At 44.9% G+C, this 21,800-nt stretch overlaps 1 protein-coding gene across 8 annotated transcripts in view; it reads left to right on the top strand.

The window, feature by feature from the left end:
• The first annotated feature begins 207 nt into the window (after positions 1-207).
• The window catches only part of FXR1 (FMR1 autosomal homolog 1), a 70,884-nt gene continuing 49,291 nt past the window's right edge, over positions 208-21,800 (top strand). For all 8 annotated transcript variants that reach the window (XM_041002991.1, XM_041002990.1, XM_041002987.1 and 5 more), the window contains exon 1: positions 208-426. In XM_041002991.1, the coding sequence (XP_040858925.1) occupies positions 376-426 (51 nt within the window). In that variant the 5' untranslated portion in view covers positions 208-375. The remainder of the gene's footprint in view (positions 427-21,800) is intronic.

Genomic DNA, 21,800 nt, shown 5'->3' with positions numbered 1-21,800 from the left:
GCACTCGGGGGCTGCCAGGACTGGCAGACGCCTCAGGACGGTTCAAGCTCAGGGCACCCGAGCCCGGCCAGCGGCGGGCGCCGCGGGGTGGGGCTGCAGGGGCGGCCGCCAGAGGTCGGCCGATTGTGTCGGGAGGAGAAGCGGGCGTCGGAGACGCCGGGCGGAGCTCAGGGCGTGTGAGGGAGCCGGCGCAGGGGGGTCCCACCTGGACGGTCGGGGCGGCACGCGGAGACCCCAGGGGTGCGGGGCGGGGGATCCCAATCCCCGCCCTGTGTTCCCCGCCCCTCCCCCCGCCTCCTTCACGCCCCTCCCCCCGCCTCCCCTCTGGTTGGAAAGTTTCTAGAATCTCTTCCCAGCGGCCTTTGCGGTTCCAACATGGCGGAGCTGACGGTGGAGGTTCGCGGCTCCAACGGGGCTTTCTATAAGGTACTGACCCTTCTGTCGCCCTGTCGGCTTTTCCGGGGGCCGGAGCGGCTTTGGGAGACAGTGGGTGGTCCCCGAGTGTGGGGTTCGGGGTCGAAGACGAGCGGCGGAGGCCACAGCAGAGGCTTTTCTGGGTCCTTGGCTTCTCCTCCCTCCAGCCGCGGTTTAACGGTCTCGGGGGCCCGGGGCTCCGTTATGTTTTGAAACAACACGTCGGACGCCTCTTGCTGTTGGCTCCTCGGGAGAGGCTTCTCCGGGGGTCGGTCGCTGCCGCCGCCCTTGGCCGGCCGGCGAGGACGGGCCGAATGGCTGCCGGCGGCGGCGAGCGCCCCGGGAAGCAGGCCCGAGCGCGGGGAGGTGGGCGGCCGAGGCGGCGGGGGGCTTGTGCGGTCACGGCCGGCCCGGGCGGGAGGTGCGGGGCGCCGCCGCCCCCTCCCCAGCCCCGCGGCCCTCCCGAGGGGGTGCGCGCGGAATGTGAGGAATTCACCTTTGGATTTTTTTTTTTTAAGGGCTTGGGGGCGGGGGGGGGACCGCCACATCTTGAAGTGGCTGGGAAGGAGGGGGGTCCCGGATGGAGATTTGAAGGTTGAGGAGAGAAAAGTAGGAAACCTAGGGGGGTGGGTGGCGGGTTGAAGAAGAAATAATTTTTTGTGTGTGTGCGGCCTGGAAAATTGGGCGGCGCCTTAAGCCCCTCTGTTACTGAAGCCGAGAGTTTTCGGCTTTCGAGTTAAGATTTAAAATGTGAAGCGACCCGGGGAGGTGGGTAGGGGTGGCAGCTGGTTGGTTTTTGTTTATTTATTTGTTTTTGCCTTTGGCCAGCCATTCCGTGAGGTGCGGGCATTTTCTGCCTTCACCTCACGAGGTTCTTTGTGTTTGTTGCCTTTGGAGGAAGGAGACGCGTTCCCGGGGAATCGCGTTGGAAAACACGAGAGCGGTGGAGAGTAGAGGAATTTGCTCGGGACCTTAGCGGAAAAGGTCACGGAATTGAATATCTTAACAACAACGGTTCCCCTCCACGTCTACCCTGACGACGCTCCTTTTCCCCAGCTCTGCTTTTTCTCCCCAAGTGTGCCAGGAGGTTACAAGATCAATACAAACTCCCCAGCTGTTGTCTGTCAGTCACTCTCGCTAAGCCAGCCTCTCGGATGTTTGAGAGTCCTGGCTATTTTTACGAAGGACCTTGTAATACAGGAGTATTGTGCCTACGCAGAGCCAATTCTTCATGCCTGCGTACCTTTATGCCATGAGTAATTTCTTCTTACTTGGTGGTCGCGAGTTCCTGTTTTCACTGCTGTTATTTTTCCTTTCTTGGTTTACTGATGAGCCCTGTGGGTTTGGTTTAGCTTGTCACGTGGGAATAATGGCATAGTAAAACACCAGTATCTGGGATCCCTCTGAGCTTCTAACAAGCTGAAATTCTGTTAGATGGCTCACATAAAGTAGTAAGGGAGTCTTTTTCTAAGACCTACTTACTAATGGGCGGCTAGCAACATTAGCGTTTCAGGCTTAAAACTTTATCAGGGAACCCACCCAAGTGCGTTTTGAATGGATAAAAACATTGTTATCTGTTCAAAGCTAGTGGTCCTTTGAATGGCTAATAGATAGAATTATTGGTCCTTTTTCTCTGGAAGACTGGTTATTAGCTGCCTCAAAGGTGTGAAGAAGGAACAGACCCACATTTTTAATGTCTGGAAGAGTTCACCATTACCATCCTCTTTCCCAGTGGAAAATCTTCACAGGCTGTGCATTTGTGCAAGGGGGTGTGTGCTTTTCCACTGCAGATTGAAAAGTTGGTGATGATTTTGATGTAACATTTCCTGTCATGTTGAGTTTTGTGTTGCTAGCCTGCTGTACCAGATATTCTTGACACCATCATTTGCAGTCTGGATCCTCGGATTTTTTTTTTTCCCTTTGGTTCACTAAATCGTGTGGGGACTCCCACTGACACCGCTGCTCACCGGTCCTCATCCATAGGTTGAGAAGTAGGCTAGCTACATGTGTGTACTCAAATATTTGCTTTTCAACGTTGGGAATTTCATGTCTTGCCGTAATCATAGGCTTGTACATGTACTTTGTGGAAGTTGTAGTGTTGAGAACTCTGAAAGGGTCATGGTGAAGTGTAAATAGCCTTGGATTTGAAGCAAGTGGGGTTTTAGGTCTGTATTTAAGTTTACTATTGTCTTTTGATAGTTCCCTGAATGAGTCTGCCTTCTTGGGTGTAAATAGTGGGTTTGAAGTAGTACAGTGGTGCTCAGTTTTTTTCCCACCATAAAACGGTGGTTTTACAAAACAAGTTGGCTCATCACATAACACTATATTTTTAGCCATTTGGATTTTAAATTGCGGTTACTTTACAGACTTTTTTCTTTTGCTGTGTGTATGTAATGAGTTTTAATAAATGTTGGCAAGTTTTACCATTGTAACTGTGAAAATGATAGAATAGTTCAAACATCTCCCATTTATCATTTTTAGTTAATCTCACTTCAGTCCCAGTAGCTGGAGTGTTTTCAAGTCTAATTGTTCTCTTACCCAGAAACTCCTATAGTATATTCAGTGTTATGTGATACTATACAATATACTATGATATATTCCAAAGTCTGATTTCTTTTGTTTAGACACAGAAGGCATTTAATTTTAGTTTTTTTTTTAATTTAAAAAATAACATGGATAGTGAAGAAATTTTAGAAATAATGTAGTAAATCACCTTTTGTTCTTCTTGGTGGTATTTTTGCTGTATAGTAGTTGGCTGCCCTGCTGTCATTCCCCTTGCATTTCCCTCTTGGTGCACAGACAGACCTGTCTGTTGTAAGTGTGGATTGCCATTGAAAAGTTTGGGACTCTGCACCTGTGTGGGAGACCCGAAAGAGCCTCTGGGACCCTGGCTCCGGGTAGGTGCAGCTCTGGCCCTTGGGGGGTGAGTTGTTGGACGAAAGATTTACTTGTTTTTATTGGAAAGTCAGATATACAGAGAGGAGAGACAGATTCACCACCCCTCCCCACAAGTGGCTGTACAGTCCGGATCTGAGCTGATCTGAAGCCAGGAGCCAGGAACCTCAGGTTTACTACATGGGTCCCAAGGCCCTGGGACGTCCTCAGCTGCCTTTCCAGGCTACAGACAAGGAGCTGGAAGGGAAGTGGGGTCGCCGACACATGCACATCGCCAATATGGGATCCCGGCATGTGCCAGGCAAGGAATCTAGCCACTAGGCTACTATGCCGGGCCCAGTGTAGGTTATTTTTTAAAGATTTATTTACTTTTATTGGAAAAGCAGATTTACAGACGGAAGGAGATACAGAAAGATCTCCTGTCCTCTGACTCAGTCCCCATGTGGCTGAAATGGCTGGAGCTGAGACAGTCCAACCCAAGAGCAGGAACTTTTTTGGGGTCTTCCATGTTGGTACACTGTAAAGAGACTTTGGGCCATCCTCTACTGCTTTCCCAGGCCATAAGCAGGGAACTGGATGGGAAGTGGGGCTTCTGGGATTAGAACGGCGCCCATATGAGATCCTGGCATGCACACTGGGCCGTAATGCTAGTTAGGCCCTGTAGCCTTTTTTTTTTTTAAAGTATTTATAATTTGAAAGACTGGGAGAGTCAGAAGTCAGAACTTCTATGTCTCCCTCTTGGGTGAGGGATCCCAGCACTTGGGCCTTCTTCCACAGCTTTCCCAGGCGTATTGGCAGGGAGTTGAATAGGAAAGTGGAGCAGCTATGACTCTGATGTCCCATATTAGGATGGCAAGGTGGCACTACCATTGGGTTAGTGGGTTACACTATTTTTTTTTAAATTGTTGATTGATGTATTTGAAAGGAAGAAATTATGTGCTGTTTCGTAGTGGACATGAGGCAGACTAGAGCAAGGAGCCAGGAACCACATTGTAGTCTCCCATGTGTGCGCAGGGACCCCAGAACTTGGGCTGTGGTCTGGGACCATCCAAGCACAGTAGTCGGGAAGTTGAATTGGAAGCAGAGCAACAGGAATTTGAACCTGGAATATGGGATGCTGTCATTGCAAATGGTAGCCTTACCATTCTCTTGGCACATGTAACACTGGCTCCACATGTTTTTTAAAAATATAAACACATGGTAGTATGGTAATCACAGTTCTGCCCGTGGCTGTTTTATGTATGGTTTGTTGCCTATACATCTGTGAGGATGGGGAGGTGTGTTGAAAGAGTAGTATTTTGTACTTGTCACATCCAGAGCAGTGTTCTAGGGTTTAATGCTGTTGGACATCTGAGCTGCCTTTTTAAAAAGCTTTATTAAGGTTGAATGTTAAATCAAGAAAATCAAACAAGAAAAAAAGGTAATTGAAGTATGTAATTGAATAACTGTGTGTTTACAGAATTGTGTAACTGTTATTACAGCTTATTTTAGAATATTTATAAATGAGAAACTGCACATTTATATTAAGTGCCTTTTAACTAATATATTTGAAAATATGCTTTTTAAAATTTAGGATTTATTAATTTGAGGGTCAGGATTACTGCTGGTTCACTCACCAAATGGGCACAGTGCTTCAGGGTTGGGCTGGGCTTGGCCAAAGTCAAGAACTGAGTGCTTTTGCTGGGTCTTGGCCGTTGGTGCAAGTATCCAAGCCCCTGGGCCAGGCACATCACCAGGAAAGCTGGATTGGGAAAGGAGCAGCAGGACTCAGACCAGCACTCTGGTATTGAAAGTGTTGGCTTAACCTGCATCGCCATGATGCTGGTCTCTGATATTAGCTTTGTAATATGAATACCACTGCAACTTATACAGGCTTGGGATAAAATTTACTTTAGACAGATGTTGAAAGTTTATCATTCAGTTTCAGGTTTCTGTAGAGGTAAGATTCCATGAAAGTGTATCATTTCTCAAGTCAAAGGAAATTTCTGGCCTTTTCTTTAGTAATAGAAAATACAATTAATTGCCTTTAGAGTTGTTGAATTTCTTTCATCATGTAATTGACTAAAATCTCAAGATATAATGTGTGTTTAGTTTTGCATATTATTAACTGAAATTTGTTATCTGTGTTATGTAGTAGCTGTGTTATACTAGCTATGATGACCTGTAGACTTAAAGTAATTATGTTCTGATGGTTTTCTGTCTTTTCAAATTTAGCACACAATTAGTTGAACGTAGAGATTTGTAACTGAGGAAAAGGTGGTTACTGTTTTAATATCAGTACTGGTAAATACAGTTTGATAAGTTTTAAGAAAAATTTTTTTTTTTATTACAAAGTCAGATATACAGAGAGGAAGAGAGACAGAGAGGAAGACCTTCCGTCCGATGATTCACTCCCCAAGTGGCTGTAACGGCCAGTGCTGCGCCGATCCAAAGCCGGGAACCAGGAACCTCCTCCAGGTCTCCCACATGGGTGCAGGGTCCCAAAGCTTTGGGCCATCCTCAACTGCTTTCTCAGGCCACAAGCAGAGAGCTGGATGGGAAATGGAGCTGCCGGGATTAGAACTGGTACCCATATGGGATCCCAGGTGTTCAAGGTGAGGACTTCAGCTGCTAGGCTGTGCCGCCGGGCCCTTGACATGTTTTAAAATTAAAAATGTTTGGCTTTACATGTTTAAATGTGGTTCTCACAAAAGCAGACTAAGTGGAAGTAAGCGGTTGAATCAATTTTAAATTTTGTACCTTGGTAGCTGCCAGATGTGACTTTTCTGATGAAGGAAAGATGAAATGAAAAATGTATCTTTCCTGCAGGTTTTGTTTTTGTAGTATGGGAGCAGTACATAATAGTAAATATCTGAAAGCGTAAAAGGAAAAATATGTATTGATACAGTGTCAAGTTATTGGATTTATATCCTTCCTGAAAACATTTTTTAGCATATTGATTTTTATTTTTCATGATACAGTTCATTAGGCTCAGAGATTTCCCTTTCCACATATCCTGTTCATCCTCACTCCCCACCCCTGCCCTTCATTTTTCCCTATATTATCACAATAATATAGTCCTCCAGCAAGTCACAAGTCCATCATTCTGATATTTAAGTGTATCCTGACATTGTAGGTATAGACAATGGTAGAAAGTCCAGCATCCTATTGTCAGGATATAATTAACAGTTTCCTTGGAAGTCCGTTTTTTATTAAGAAGTAAAGACACATAATGCAGTGTATCTTCACTTCCCAATATACTTGCCTCCATTATACATTTCCTGTAGAATAATATATGTATATACGTATTTACCTCTATATTGATCTTGGGTTTTGCCTGAAGCTTGCCTTAAAAGAACGTATGATATTTGTCCTTTTGGGATTGATTATTTCGCTGAGCATAATGGTCTGTAATTGGGACTATTTTGTTGAACTTGGTAGAATTTCATTCTTTTTAATAGCCAAGTAGTGTTTTATGTATTAAGTGTACCACCATTTCTTCATTCATCTTGATGGGCATTCATTCATCTTGATGGGCATCTGGTTGTTTCCGTGTCTTTGCTACTGTAGATTGTGCTACTGTAAATACAGTAATATAGGTAACTCTCATGTGCAGATTTTATTTCATTTGGATATATTCCCAAGAGTGAGATAGCTGGGTAGATGAGTTTTTTGTTGCCTTAGCTCTCTTCATACTGACTTCCATAGCTGCATCAGCTCCCAGCAGCAGTGAAGGATGCCTTTCTCTCCACATTCATGCCAGCAGGTGGTGGTAGTAGAGTTCTGAATGCATATACGCAAGTCTCATTAAAGTTAGGTGGAAATTCAGTGTGGCTTTATTTGTATTTTTCTGATAGCTAAGGAGCCTGAGCATTTTTCATGTCTATTAGCCATTTGCAGTTGTTCTTTTTATTCCCTACACCCACTTCTTCATAGAATTCTTTCTTTTGCTGTCACTGAGTTTCTGAAGCTCTTTGTACATCCTGTATATTAGTCCCCTGGCTGTTGTATAGTATGCAGATTTTCTTCCAGTCTGTTTCTCCTGAAGACAGGTTTAGCAGTCTTACACTCCCATTTAGTATGAGAGCTTATTGTTGACTGTATATTCTATATACTTCAGAGTGCATGTACTGATTTTCTTTAAAACATGAGGGCACATTTTTAATCCCCATTTTCTGTATTAGGAAGCTGATAGTGATTAAGTAATTTGTCTTGGATTACACTGTAGCTGAAATATTATTTATTCCGCTCTAGGACTTGTCACTTTTAGTTGGCAAGGTTAGTTTAGTATTTAGTGGTTCTTCAAAGGAAATTTTAGAGTAGGAAGATTACGTTTTAGTTAGGAAGATAAGGGTAGACATTTGACTGGATTATAACTCAGTTTTCTATCAGAATGTTAAGCATATAGGAAGTTAGCTTTTGTAGTGGGAAGAATCCTAGTTATTTTTCTTTTTTAATTTAAGATTTATGTTTTACTTGAAAGAGTTACGGAGAAAGAGGTAGGGAGATCTTCCATCTGCTGGTTCACCGTCCAGACAGCTAGAGCTGAGTCTTTCTGAAGCTGTGGCCAGTAGTTTCCTTCAGGTCTCTCTTGTGTGGCCGTCTTCTGCTGCCTTCCCAGGCCATCAGCAGGGGACTAGGTTGAAAGTGGAGCAGCCTGGACTGGAACTGACACCCATCTGTGATGCTGGCATTGCAGGTGGAGGATTGTTTTGCTGTGCCACCTGCTGGCCTTGCATTACTTATTTTAATGTGATTCCCAGACAGTTTTAAATTAGACATATGAATAACTTTGTTTCTGTTAGTGCTGACTTACCCACAATTGTTACCTCTTTTTTTTTTTTAAAAAAAGGTTTATTTGTTTTTATTGGAAAGGCAGATCTACAGAGAGAAAGAGAGATACTCTGTCCCCTGGGCTTCACTCCCCAAGTGGCTGCAGTGGCTGGAACTGAGCTGAAGCCAGGAGCTTCTTCTGGTTCTCCCATGTGGGTACAGGGTCTCAAGGCTTTGGGCTGTCCTTGACTGCTTTCCCAGGCCACGAACAGGGAGCTGGATGGCAAGTGGAGCAGCTGGGATATGAACTGGCACCCGTGTGGGATCCTGGCATGTGCAAGGTGATGACTTTAGCCACTAAGCTACTGCACCAGGCCCCACAATTGTTACTCTTATATTTTAATGTATTTTTGGAAATAACTTAAAATGAATTAGTGTAGTACTCATAATGATGTATATAATGATATATATAATTTTAATCTTTTAGTAATATTAAAAGAGTGTTGGAAAAGCAGATAAAGACCTTTTGTCTGCAGGTTCACTCCCCAGATGGCTGCGCTAGCAGAGCTAGGCTGGATGGAAGCCAGGAGCTTCATCTGGGTTTTCCATATAGGTAGCAGGAGCCCAGATACATGGGCCAGTTTTCACTATTTCAGAAGCATTAGCGGGAAGCTGGATTGGAAGCTCGGCAGCCAGAACTAGTTGGCACTCTTAATATATAGGATGCCAGCATTGCAGGTGCCAGCTTTACCTGCTGGCTGTATGAGCCTCTCTTAGTAACCTTGCTGCTGTTTTTCATGTTACTTTGCTTTTAATTTGCACTTACTTTATGCTGTGACTTTTATTTTGCATTTATTTTATGCTGGGTTTATTGCCATCCTATAAGTTTTTCGTCTCTTCTTCAGTTTTTATGGGATGCTTTTTCTGTACACTTTTGTGGTTTAGAAGCACTTTGGTTCTGAGGATAATAGTGTGGACAAGAGCTCACGTATGGATTAATATGACTGAAGTCTAAGGACAGTGGTGCATCCTCGGTGATCAAAACAATATACATTGAAACCTTTTTTTAAAAAGTTTTTTTTTAAAAAGAGGTTGTTGTTACATGGATGGAGCGATTTAATATTTTATTTTTTATTGAAAAGCAGAGAGCTTCAGTTTGCTGATCCAATCCTCAGATGGCCTCAGTGGACAGGGCAGAGGAGCCAGGAACTTCTTCCGGGTCTCCTACTTGGGTGCAGCAGCCCAAGTACTTGGGCTATATGCTTTGTTTCCAGGTTGGTCCACAAAACTGGATTGGAAGTGGAGCCCTGGTACTGATTGCCACCCATATGGGATGCCAACATTATAGGCCACTCATAACTTGCTACACCACAATGCTGGCCCAACCTGCATTTTTTAAGTATGTGCGATAGAAATTCACTCTTTGAGGCCACCCAGCTATTTGGCATGGCACACCTACCCACTCCATCATTGTAAGGATAGAATGTTATGCATTGCTTTTTATATACGTAACCCAGCTTGCCTCTGGAGTTTATTGGTTGCTCTTTAAAGTGAGTACAAAGATTTGAACATCTTGATTTGAATGAGTTTTGTGGGGTTTTCTGGGTCAAGTGAATAGAGAACCATTTTCACTGCTTAACATTCATGATTACCTGTAGCTGCTCACAGGAAGAGCATGCTTTTGAATTTAGAAGATTTCTTTGGTAGGTCATTTACTGGTAAGAAGAAACTGGTGTGATGGCCTTTCTTGGGACTGTATTTTCAAAAGTATAGCTTGAAGAAAAAAACAGTAAGGCCTTGCTTTGTTGCTTTGAGTATATATGTTAACATTTATGGCAATCCTATCATCATATCCTTATGCCAAAGAAGCTTGAAACTATGGTAAAATGAAACTCCTACTAAAGCTGAATTTTTAAAAAAGAGGTCTCCATTGAGCTAGGGATGGCTCCATGGATAAATACCTTGAATATGACAGGATCCCATCTAGGTGCTGGTTTGTATCCTGGCTGCTCTATTTCCCATCCAGCTCCCTGCCTGTGTTCTGGGAAAGCAGTGGAGCATGGCCCAAGGCCTTGAGATCCTGCACCTGTGTGGAGAACCCAGAGGAAGTTCCTGGCTCCTGGCTTCGGATCAGCTCTACCCTGGCTGTTGCAGCCAGTTTGGGAGTGAAACAGCTAAGGGAAGATCTTTGTCTCTTTTTGTGTGTAAATCTGCCTTTCCAATAAAAAGAAATTTTAAAAAATTATATAGAGGGAAACACAAAAATCTTCCATTCACTGGATTCCCTCCCCAGATGGCTTCAGTGGTAAGGATTTGGCCAGGTTAGAGCCAGGAGCCTCACCTAGGTTTCCTCAACACACTTGGATCATCTTTTATTACCTTTCCCGTGCCACTAGTAGATCAGCAGGTATGTGAACGTACCTGTATGGGATGGCAGCATTGCAGATGGCTGCTTCACAACGTTGACACAAGGCTTTAGATTTTTTTTTAAACATTTATTATTTTTATTGGAAAGTCAGATTCACAGAGAGAAGCAAGATCTTCCATCCACTGGTTCACTTCTCAAGTGGCTGCAATGGCTATAGCTGAGCCAATGCTCAGCCAGGAACCAGGAGCTTCTTCCAGGTCTCCCATGTGGGTGAGAGTCCCAAGTCTTTGGGCCGTCCTCTTGCTTTCCCAGACCATAATCAGGGAGCTGGATGGGTAGTGCAGCAGCCAGGATGTGAACAGGCACTCATACGGGATCCTGGTGCATGCAAGGTACGGGTTTTAGACTTTAAGCTATTGTGCAAGGCCCGGTCTTCAAATTTTAAGATTTATTTATTTTTACTAGACAGTCAGATATGCAGAGAGGAGGAAAAACAAAGAGGAAGATCTTCCGACTGTTGATTTACTCCCCAAGTGACCATAATGGCTGGAGCTGAGCTGATTTGAAGCCAGAATCCCAGAGCCTCTTCTGGGTCTCCCTCATGGATACAGGATCCCAAGGCTTTGGACTGTCCTTTACTGTTTTCCCAGGCCACAAGCAGGGAGCTGGATGAGAAGTGGGGATGCCGGGATTAGAACCAGTGCCTATATGGGATCCTGGCACGTTCAAGGAGATGACTTTAGCTGCTAGGCTACAGCGCTGGGTCCCCAGTCTTAAATTCTTAAGTATCTTGATGTATGCTACTTATTTTATGTATGTTTTTGTATTTATTGGATGAAAAAATCTTGATTTCTGGATACTTTATTGTGTATGTTTTTACTAGCCACGTACATATAAAATTAACTTCATTTCTGGTTTGGTTCGTGTTGAATTTTCAGTTTTCTTTGAAGCAGTTATGTCAGAGTTACAGAGGGAGGGGGTGAGAGACTAAGAGGGTCTTGCATCAGCTGATCAGCTGGAGCACTCCCCAGATTATCTCAGTGGCTGCAGCTGGGTTCTTCTGTTCTTCTAATGGTAGGGTTTGGAGCTTGCTCCGGGTCTCCCACGTGGGTTGTAGGTGCCCGAGGCCTTGGGTCGTCCTCTGCTGCTCTCCTGGGGCATACGCGGGTAGCTGGACTGGAAGTGGAGCACTTGGGAAATGATCAGGTGCCCCCATGGGATGCCAGTGCTGTGGATGGGGGACTAGTCTGATAAGACACTGAGCAAGCCCTGAGAGACATTTTCTATGAACTTTTGAAGTGCCTTTTCATGAAATCATTCCATTTTAAGAACATTACTGGTATGTAAACACTAGTATAGGTATTTATATATTATGAGATTTTCATGTCATTGCCATCTGTTTTCCTATATAGAAGTGATTAATACTGCATGCTAATGAATGGTGAAGGCTAGTCTTAAGTGATCATTTTTCTGATAAGTTACCCCATAATAGTTCAATAATTTTTGTTGTATATAATGTAATTAGTAAGTGTGCAGTTTTAAAATACTTTAAGCATGCCAATTTAAAATATGTACATTTAACTGTTACAGTTTTCCACATACATAGATGTGGTATTTATAAAGTTTATTTCTTGGAAAGCTAGGTATGCATAGAGGAGGAGCGGCAGAGAGGAAGCACTTCATCTGGTAATTCACTCCCCAAGTGACCACAATGGCCAGAGCTGTGCTGATCCAGAGCCTCTTCTGGGTCTCCTTCCTGGGTGCAGAGTCCCAAGACCTTGGGCAGTCCTTGACTGCTTTCTCAGGCCACAGGGAGGGAGCTGGAAGGACTATGGGGCTGCCAGGATTAGAACCTGAGGCCATATGGGATCCTGGGGCGTTCAAAGCGAGGATTTTAGCCACTAGGCTACAGTGCTGGGCCCAGTATGATTGATTTATTGAAATTTTTCTACTTTTCCTAGTTCTATCACTTACTATACTTTCTCTCCATTTCATGTCAGCTGTTTTATAACTAAGTATATACACTTTTAGATTTCTCTTCATAAAATGTACCTAGATATGCAGGGTTTTTGAATATATGTCAAAAAAAATTAAGATCTTATACATCTTAACTACTTTGAGAGAAAGAGAGCTGTTCCATCCTCTGGTTCACTCCGCAGGTGCCTGCAGTAGTTGGGGTGGACTAGACTGAAGCCAGGAGCCTGGAACTCAGTCTGGGTCTGTGTGTAGGTGACAGGGACCCAAGTACCAGCACCGTTAGCTGCTCTCTTCCAAGTTGTACTGTAGTAGGAAGCCAGTTCAGTAGAGGCGCGTGCAGGTGCCCCAGGTAGTGTCTCAACTGATGAGCCAGCAACACCAGCCCTGTAATGGTTGTTACTCCACAGAAGTATTTCAAATTAAGCTGCTCTGTTGATAATCACTTTGTACTCATTATTTGACACTTTACCTGTCTATATTTGAGAAATTTTAATGACTGTGGGGTAACTTGGTGGAAAGGAACAGTCTAATAAGTATTGAGTTTTTTTTTTTTTTTTTTTTGCAAAGTGGCTAACACCTGTTTCTTCCATCAATAGGCAGCAACCCTTTTTAATTTCTTAGTTGGTGTTAGAAGATTTGTTTATTTGAAAGGTAGAATTAGTGAGGGACAGAGATGTGTTCCATCTTCAGTGGCCAGAGCTCGGTCTGTCCAGAGCCAGAAGCTTCCTCAAAATCTCCCATGCAGATGCAAGGGTAGTAGGTTGTCCTCTACTGCTTCTCCAGGCCGTAAGCAGGGAGCAGGATGGGAAGTGGAGCAGCCAGGACATGAACCTGCACCCTTAGGGGATCCTGGCATGTACAAGATGAGGGTTTAGCACTGAGTCATTGCTCCTGGTCGCCACCTCCCTTTTTCATATTCTTGTCACATATGGGTTTTTTTTAAAGATTTTTATTTTTATTATTTTTTTATTGGAAAGGCGGATATACAGAGAGGAGAGACAGAGAGGAAGATCTTCCATCCGATGATTCACTCCCCAAGTGAGCGCAACAGACCGATACTATGCCAGTCCGAAGCCAGGAGCCTCTTCCGGGTCTCCCACGCGGGTGCAGGGTCCCAAAGCTTTGGGCCATCCTCGACTGCTTTCCCAGGCCACAGGCAGGGAGCTGGAAGGGAAGCAGGGCTGCCGGGATTAGAAATGGCGCCCATATGGGATCCCGGGCGTGCAAGGCGAGGACCTTAACCACTTGCGCCACCGCGCCGGGCCCCACATACAGGTTTTCTAATAACTTGTCTGCTGGATCTAAAGAGCTGTCATAACTTTGAGCCAGCCCAAAATAAGGAATTTTGGAACACTATCCTGGTCTTCCTTGCAGCTGTCGGGAACTTGGTTATTTGAGCCATCACTGGTGTCTCAGGAATCTGTGTTAGGAGGAAGGTGGATTCAGGAACTGAAACTGAGACTTGAATCCTGGCACTTGGACATTGTAGTAGACATGTTAACAGTTAAATGAAATGTACATCCCTTCTGTATTAACAGTTTTGAGAGTGAAATGTGGTAAGCGGTGTATGGGAACTCTATTGTTACCTCACACACAAAAAGTCAGTGAACTTTATTTTGAAAGGAGCTCCTGAAATATTTTGTTTAATATGTATAGGCAGCTGTGCTAGTATCAGGTATGAAATACTAGTTCACCTTTGAATGGATTTTGGCGGGGCATGTGGGAATTAGCTATTTGCTGTCCTGAACCATATCTCCCTAAGTTCTAGAATTGAGAGGAGAGGATGATAGTTGATATTTGCAGGAGTAAATCCCATTTTGGGTTGACAGGACCTCCTGACATTTACTTCAGGTGGCCTCTGGACTGCAGTGGGAAGAGTGCACGGAGGCTTGGGAAGGGGAGCCTTATGATTTCACTTTTGCAAAAGAAAGCCTTCCATTACTGCCTCTTTGGTCCTTTCTTGTTTTACCTAGCACATAGTAATTAGTGGATCTAAGACTTAGTGGTAATACTGTTATAATTTGTGTTCATTCAGCAAGATGTTTCTCAATGGCTCTAATAAGGATTTGTGTGTGTGTGTGTGTGTTTCTGTTAACTATGTATAGTTAAAAAATTTTCTTTTTATTATTTTTTTATTATATTTTGACAATCTTTACATAGTTAATTAGGATAAAAAGGTTCAAGGGCTACAGGAAAGTGGGTAAGACTATTATTTTTTTCCAGATTGTTTCCTTCATGTTTAAAGGGGGGTATTAAGGGAGAAGGCCCACACAATTTCCCACCCTCCCCAGGTCCCGGATGTAGGGTATGCTCTGAGGTTCTTGCTCAAGTGGTTTTGATAGTTCATCAGTTATAAATCGCTGCCAGTCTTGCCACTCCAAGCACTATGAGGTCTTTGAAGAATCCACTGATTGACATAGTCCATCATAGAGTCTCTGTTTGCCCTGTATTTCTCTGCCAAGATGTAGCTGAGGTGGTTGGTTGACCTGTTGTCTCTTTTCTTGGTTAACGTTCTAAGAAGTCCAGCATTTCAATTGGGGAGATCTCCAAAGAAACTTTGTCTGAAGTGTTCTCAAACCAGATTCTTGTATGTGCTAGCAAGTATAGGGCCCGGCACAGTCCATCGCCCCAATCAGCTGGTAGTTGCAATTTCTGGGTTGGTTCTGTTTTCAGCCCCGACTTCCATTGGAACCAATGGGTGTTGCAGTCCAGGCTGGTTCTGCCCTGCACATACTCGGCCCTCACATAAACCATGGGAGCTGCAGTATTGTAAACCTCTAAAATGATTTGACATAAATAGTCTGGGAAGGTTTAATGTGGCATTTTGGGGGACTAGAGTAACTTTTTAAAAAAAAGTTTATTAATATTTTTATTGGAAAGGCAGATATACAGAAAGGAGGAGAGACAGATCTTCCATCCGTTATTTTTCACTGCTCAAGAGGCCATTTCAGCTGGAGCTAAGCCGTGATCCAAAGCCAGGAACCAGAAACCTTTTCTGGGTCTCTCACGCGGCTGCAGCGTCCCAAGGCTTTGGTCTGTCCTCCAGTGCTTTCTCAGGCCACAAGCAGGGAGCTGGATGGGAAGTGGAGCGTCCGGGATTAGAACTGGTGTCCGTATGGGATCCCGGCAGATTGATTTAAGGTGTGATTTAGCCACAAAGTTGTCGTGCCTGGCCCTAGGGTAGCTTTTTAAATACTGTGCGCATACCTTTGAGTGCCCAGGAATGTTCTGGTTTAAGAGGCCTGAACTTCTTTAGTCTGCAATTTGGGAAGTTAGTGAAAGATCCATGTAATTTGATTGTACCTAAAGGCAGTGTCTCTTGCTTGAGGTATTCTTACTACTAAGAAAGTAGAATTCTTACCAGTTTGTCCTAGTAATATGTGGTTCCCTCCCACCCCCATTGAACGTTCTTTTTTTAAAAAAAGATTTATTTATTATTTTTATTGTAAAGGCAGATATACAGAAAGGAGGTGAGACAGAGAGGAAGATCTTCCATCTGATGTTTCTCTCTCCAAGCGGCCACAATGGCTGGAGCTGAGCCAGTCCGAAACCAGGATCCAGGAGCTCTTCCTGGTCTCCCACGTGGGTGCAGGGTCCCAAGGCTTTGGGCCGTTCTCGACTGTTTTCCCAGGCCACAAGCAGGGAGCTGGATGGGAAGTGGAGCCGCCAGGGTTAGAACCGGCGCCTGTATGGGATCCTGGTGCATGCAAGGTGAGGACTTTAACCACTGCGCTATCTGCCGGGCCCCCATTGAACATTCTTATACTTTGTGCTGCCATACAGCACGTATACTGAAAGTGAATGTTCTTACATATTTAAGGAAATGCCTCTTTTGAACACTACAATGCATAAAATGAGAAATGCAAGAAAAATGAAATATGATTGGAACATCTTTACATTCAATTAGATGTTTGTGTCTCAGGAGAAAATAAGTAGACTTATTGCCCCCCAACCCCCTGAAAGATTCACTTTTGAAAGGCAAGGTCGGGGAAATTGAGATATTTTCCATTTATTGGAGAGAATTCATTTCCTCTGGCCACTACAGGCAGATCTACATCAGGCTGAATCCAGGAGCCAGGAGCCTCCATCCTTGCTCTGCCACAGTGCTGACAGAGTATTTGTTGCTTGGGACGACATTTCTTGCCTCCCCAGAAATGTTAAGAGGACACTTGATCCGAAGCAGGGCAGTCTGGCCTCCAGCCTGCGCTCTGGCATGGGAAGCTGGCAGAGCAGTGACTTAGCCATTGTGAAACAGTGCTGGCCCTAGCCGTTGCAAGTGTTTGATGCTGATCAGAAAGTATTAACAAACGAAAGCTTTAGTTCCTGGCTTTAGATCAGCTCAGCTTTGGCTGCTCTGACCATTTGGAGAGTGAACCAACAGACGGGGCAATTATCTATCTGTCCTCTGTATAATTGCCTTTCCAATAAACATAAATAAACCTTTAAGAAAAGTGTGTTAGGAAATCTAGATGCTTCTGAAAATGGTCCTCTGTTTACTGACTGAAATCTTAAGAATGATAGTCAAGTGCAAAACGTTTAAGTAAACCAAATTTGAGCATGCCTGAACAGTGATGTCTGTGTTTTGACTGCCATGTGACTGAGCTGCTTGAAGATGCTATTGCGTATCCTCATTCTGGAGATGTAAAATTGTCAGGATTAATAGGCTGTGAAAATAAATTGGGACTAGAGATGATCCAGTTAGTAGATTGGAAACTGATCAGTGGACAAGTGATAATTGTGGCAATCCTTGAAACAGAAACCTGAGGTGACGAGTTTTGGGAAAATTTATGCTTGTAATTTTTTTTTAAAAAAGCTTTATTTAACTTATTTGAAAGGCATAGGGAGGGCCTGGTGCGATAGTGCAGTGGTTAAGGCCTTCACCTTGAACGCGCCGGGATTCCTTATGGTCGCTGGTTCTAATTCCGGCAGCTCCACTTCCCATCCAGCTCCCTGCTTGTGGCCTGAGAAAGCAGTAGAGGACTGCTCAGAGCATTGGGACCCTGCACCTATGTGGGATACTCAGAAGAAGATCCAGGCTCCTGGCTTCGTATCGTTGTAGTGCTGGCCATTGCAGTCACTTGGGGAGTGAATCATCGGACGGAATATCTTCTTCTCTATGTCTCCTCATTTCTGTACGTCTGCCTTTACAATAAAAAAATAAATAAATAAAATAAAAATAAATAGATAAATAAATAAAAGGCATAGGGAGAGACGACAGATGTATAAATTTCCGTCGATTCTCTCCTCAAATGGCCACAGGTGCTTCATATGGGTCTCCCACACGTGTGGGGCCCAAGCACTCAGGCCATCTTTCACTGCTTCCCCAGGCATGTTAGCAGGAACCTGGGTTGCAAAAGGAGCAGCTGGGCCTTGAACTAATAACCCATATGGGGTTAACCACCTGTGCCTTAAGGACTGTTGTTTCCCAGTTTGCTTTTTAAAAAATTCATGGGTTGTATTTTTTAAAACAATTAACTATTGTAGTTTAAGGAAAATGGGACATTAATGTAGTCAGAGGAAAAAACCTTGAAGCATCTAGTGAACTTAGCTGTATGCCTCTAACAGAATGTATGTATAGTTTTAGAAAAGCAGTTCTTTATAAGTTTGCTAAAGGAATTAAGCCAGAAATACATTTGACAATGCATCAGAAATGTTAAAGCTATATTTGGCTGTTATACCAAATAAACCTAGAAAAAATACGACATTGTTTCATGTCAGTGATCCATGAAAATATATTAGAAGCTTTGATATGCTTTAAAGCTAGCATGACTTAAATAGTACTGTAAAAAATATTTGATCAAGTTTGGAAGAAACAGTATTTGCTTAAGAAAAAAAAAACGTGAACTAGATGCTTCATTCCTGACCCGTTCTGTTTTTACCATGAAAAATTTTATATGTTGAAATATTGAGGTTGGAGTAATTAAAATTTAAGTCATGATGGTGTGCATAGTTCTAACCTAAACATTGGAAAGTTGTGTTTCTTTTGCTGGCTGTTCTTTGCTGGCGGTGAAAAACTGGTAGGTAGGTTTGTAATTAGTGATTTCTTCTATCAAGAATTTTGAAAATTTCAAAGTGTAAATTTTGGATTTTTTATTCTGTGCTTCTATTGAAAACTTTAATTGTGGATTCAGGCAGTTCAGTTTTTGACTGCAGTTGATAGTTTGCTGAGAAGTGAGGTCTTTCAGTTTATCTCCCCATAACACCACTCTTTTTTTCAGATTTATTTTTATTCTCAAGGCAGATTTATAGAGAGAAGGAGAAGCAGAAAGAGATTTCCATCCACTGGTTCACTCCCTAAATGGCTGCAATGGCCAGAACTGAACTGATCTGATCTGAAACCTGGAGCCAGGAGCCAGGAATTTGTTCCAGGTCTCCCATGTGATTGCAGGTCCCATTCATCAGTGCTTTCCTTTCCTAGACCACAAGCAGGGAGCTTGGTTGGAGTTTAGCCACCGGCTGCCATTCGCAGAACCCTTGTTTTCCCCTTTGTAAGGTATTAGAAGGAGATGCAATAACAGAAAAATGTTAGTGAAGTGAGTTTTATTAAAATGTTAAATTATGAGTACACTTGAAGTCATAGTTAAGTTTCTAGTGAGACAGGTTTTTTTTTTTTTTTAATTGCCAAGTCAGATATATAGAGAGGAGGAGACACAGGAAGATTTTCCGTCCAATGATTCACTGCCCAGTTGTTTGCAATGGCTGGAGCTGAGCCGATCCGAAGCCAGGAGCCTGGAACCTCCTCCAGGTCTTCCACGCAGGTGCAGGTTCCCAGGTCTTTGGGCTGTTCTCATCTGCTTTCCCAGGCTACAAGTAGGGAGCTGGATGGGGAGCGGATCTGCCAGGGTTAGAACTAGAGCCCCTGTGGGATCCTGGCGCATTCAAGGTGAGGACTTTAGCCACTATGCCACAGGCTGGGCCCCACCCCAGTGAGACATTTTTGAATCTGCTGCAGTGTCCGGAGCTGAGCTGATTAGAAGCCAGGAGCCAGGAGCTGCTTCTATGTCTCCCTCACCGGTGCAGGGTCCCAAAGGCCCTGGGCTGTTCCTTGATTGCCTTCCCAGGTCACAGGCAGGGAGCTGAATGGGAAATGGGGCGGCCAGGACATTAATCCAAGCACCCATATGGGTTCTTGGTGTGTGTGCAAGGCCAGGACTTTAGCTGCTAGGCTACTGTGCTGGGCCTTTATTTTATTCTTAATATTGTTTACATATTTGAAAGGGATGCATACCCATGTGGACTCTGGTTAGGATTGGAAGGCTCAGATACAGACAGAAGTTGGTGAAACATAGGCTTCGGTTTTGGTTTTTTTTCCTCTGCATCAGCGGGAGGAGGAAGTTGCTGCTCCTTGCCATCAGACTGCATCAGCACTTGTGGATGGGGATGGTCATTTGATGATACCTTAGAGCCCCCACAGTAGGGGAGAGGATTCCAAGGCTGTTACTGGGATGGCTTCAGTAGTGCTGAGATGTTGTTGCTTTGCTCCAGGGTTGAGAGAATCCAAGGGCTATTGGTTGACAAAGTCCACTTTAGTGCATCTATGCACCAGATACTTGATGCAAAGGTTGGCCAGGAGGATTGTCCAACGTGCTTTCCATCCTCACACAAGGCATTTGGCGTCCCCAGGCTGCCTAGATGAGCTGGCTGTCAGGTCTCCTGTATTTGGACATGCTGTCTAGTGCACAGGCATCAGCACCTGCAGAGGCCCAGTGTTACGTGCACCCCAAGGTCAGGCCACGTATCCTGTGATAGTGATTACCCTGTCTGCAGGGTGTGGGATCTTAGACTTGAATTTTCTGTGTACCAAACAGTTGTAGGGTCAGGTTCAATGTGTCACCTGTACCATCCGATGCAAAAACTGGTGGGTGCCTGGTCAGTTTAGCCCCAGCCTTAGCCCCATGTCACATTGCTGAAACAGTGGGTACTGTGGTCCAGCAGCCCGCCACAGACCCTGTCCTCAGGCATACCAGTAGTGCTTCAGCCTCATGTAGGAGTAACACCCATGAACTACCACCAGGCCTGCCATCAGCCCCACCCCTCTCTTTTGGTACATGCCAGCCTTTGCTGTGGCCCAGTCTATCCCGTCTGGCTCTGGTGCATATCTGTGGGTGCTGAGGCTTAGCTCAGCCTGACTTGCTCGCAGATCCAGCCTTCACATATGCCAACATGTCCCACTGCCTTTTTCAGCAAGGGTCACCCTCAGCTCAGCCCTGGTTCTTGTGTTCAGCAGTGATAGTGACAGCCTAGCATGGGAGTACTCATAGCTCTCCTGCCAGGCATGCTTTCAGTTGTATGTTTTGGGACTGCAAAGACATAGTGGGTCCAGCCCAGTATGACTCAAACCTCATCTTTGCACTTTTAGGTGGTGCTGCAGCCTGGCTTTGCTGGCCCGCAGCATACCCTTTCTGGTTCTTGGGTACACCAATGGGTTTTACAGCCTAACCCAGATTGCTTATCTCCAGATCAGCCTGGTGCTTGAAGGGTACCCAAGGTGAGAGCCCCCAATCCCAGCTCTCATGTTTACTATTGGAAGCAGCAGCCCAGCAAAGGAGTCCTGAAGTTCTACCAGGCCTACTCTAGCCCTGGGTGTTGTGTGTACCAGCAAGTGTTGGGGAGGGGCAGTCTGAGGTGGGCTCATTGACCAGTAGATGCTATGATTTGGCTTACGCAGGCCTGCCCCCAGCTCCAGATCTTGCTAGTGGGTGCAGTAGCCTAGTCTACTCTAGCGTGGCCCACTCTCAGCACCAGCCTTCATGTGAGCTGGTGGGTGTTGCAGTCCAAACCAGCTAGCCTGTACATTGTCCTGGCCCTCATCCTTGCCAGTGTGGACTGACCTGCTCAGTATGTTGGCAAACCTGGCTCACACATATTCCAACAGGTGTTGTAGCCCTGCCTTGTCTAGCCTGCTCATAGCCCTGACTCTTATGCTCACCAGCAGGAGCTGTGGACTAGCAGGAGAGTTTCCCAAGTTTCCCTGCCAGACCTGCTCCCAAAAATGGATGTTGGCAACGTTCCCAGACTGACATGTTAGGCTCCAGTCCTGACACTCACCAGTGGATACTACAGCCTAGCCTGACTAGCCTACACCCATTCCAGCTCTCACTGCTGGGTTTACAGCCTAGGTCAGCTTGGCCCACCCAAGTCCCGGTGCTCCTGTGAATGGGCAGATGCCATGGCCTAACCCAGCCTGTCCTGTACCCATTCTGGCTCTCATGAGTGTCAGTGGGTGCTGAAGCCTAGCCCGGTCTTAACCTACCCCTTGACCCAGACCACACAGATACTGCTGGATACTGCAGTCTTGGCCAGCCACAAACCCAGCTCTTGAATTTGCCGGCGGGAGCTGCAGCCCAGCAGGGAAATCTCCAGAGTTCCCCTACTAGGCCCTAGGTCTTATGTG

This window comes from Ochotona curzoniae, unplaced genomic scaffold (genome assembly GCF_017591425.1).
Source record: "Ochotona curzoniae isolate NIBS_2020 unplaced genomic scaffold, NIBS_Ocur_1.0 scaffold_2587, whole genome shotgun sequence".
NCBI lineage: Eukaryota > Metazoa > Chordata > Mammalia > Lagomorpha > Ochotonidae > Ochotona > Ochotona curzoniae.
The sequence above is the reverse complement of the archived record's forward strand: the minus strand, read 5'-3'. Positions and strand labels throughout refer to the sequence as shown.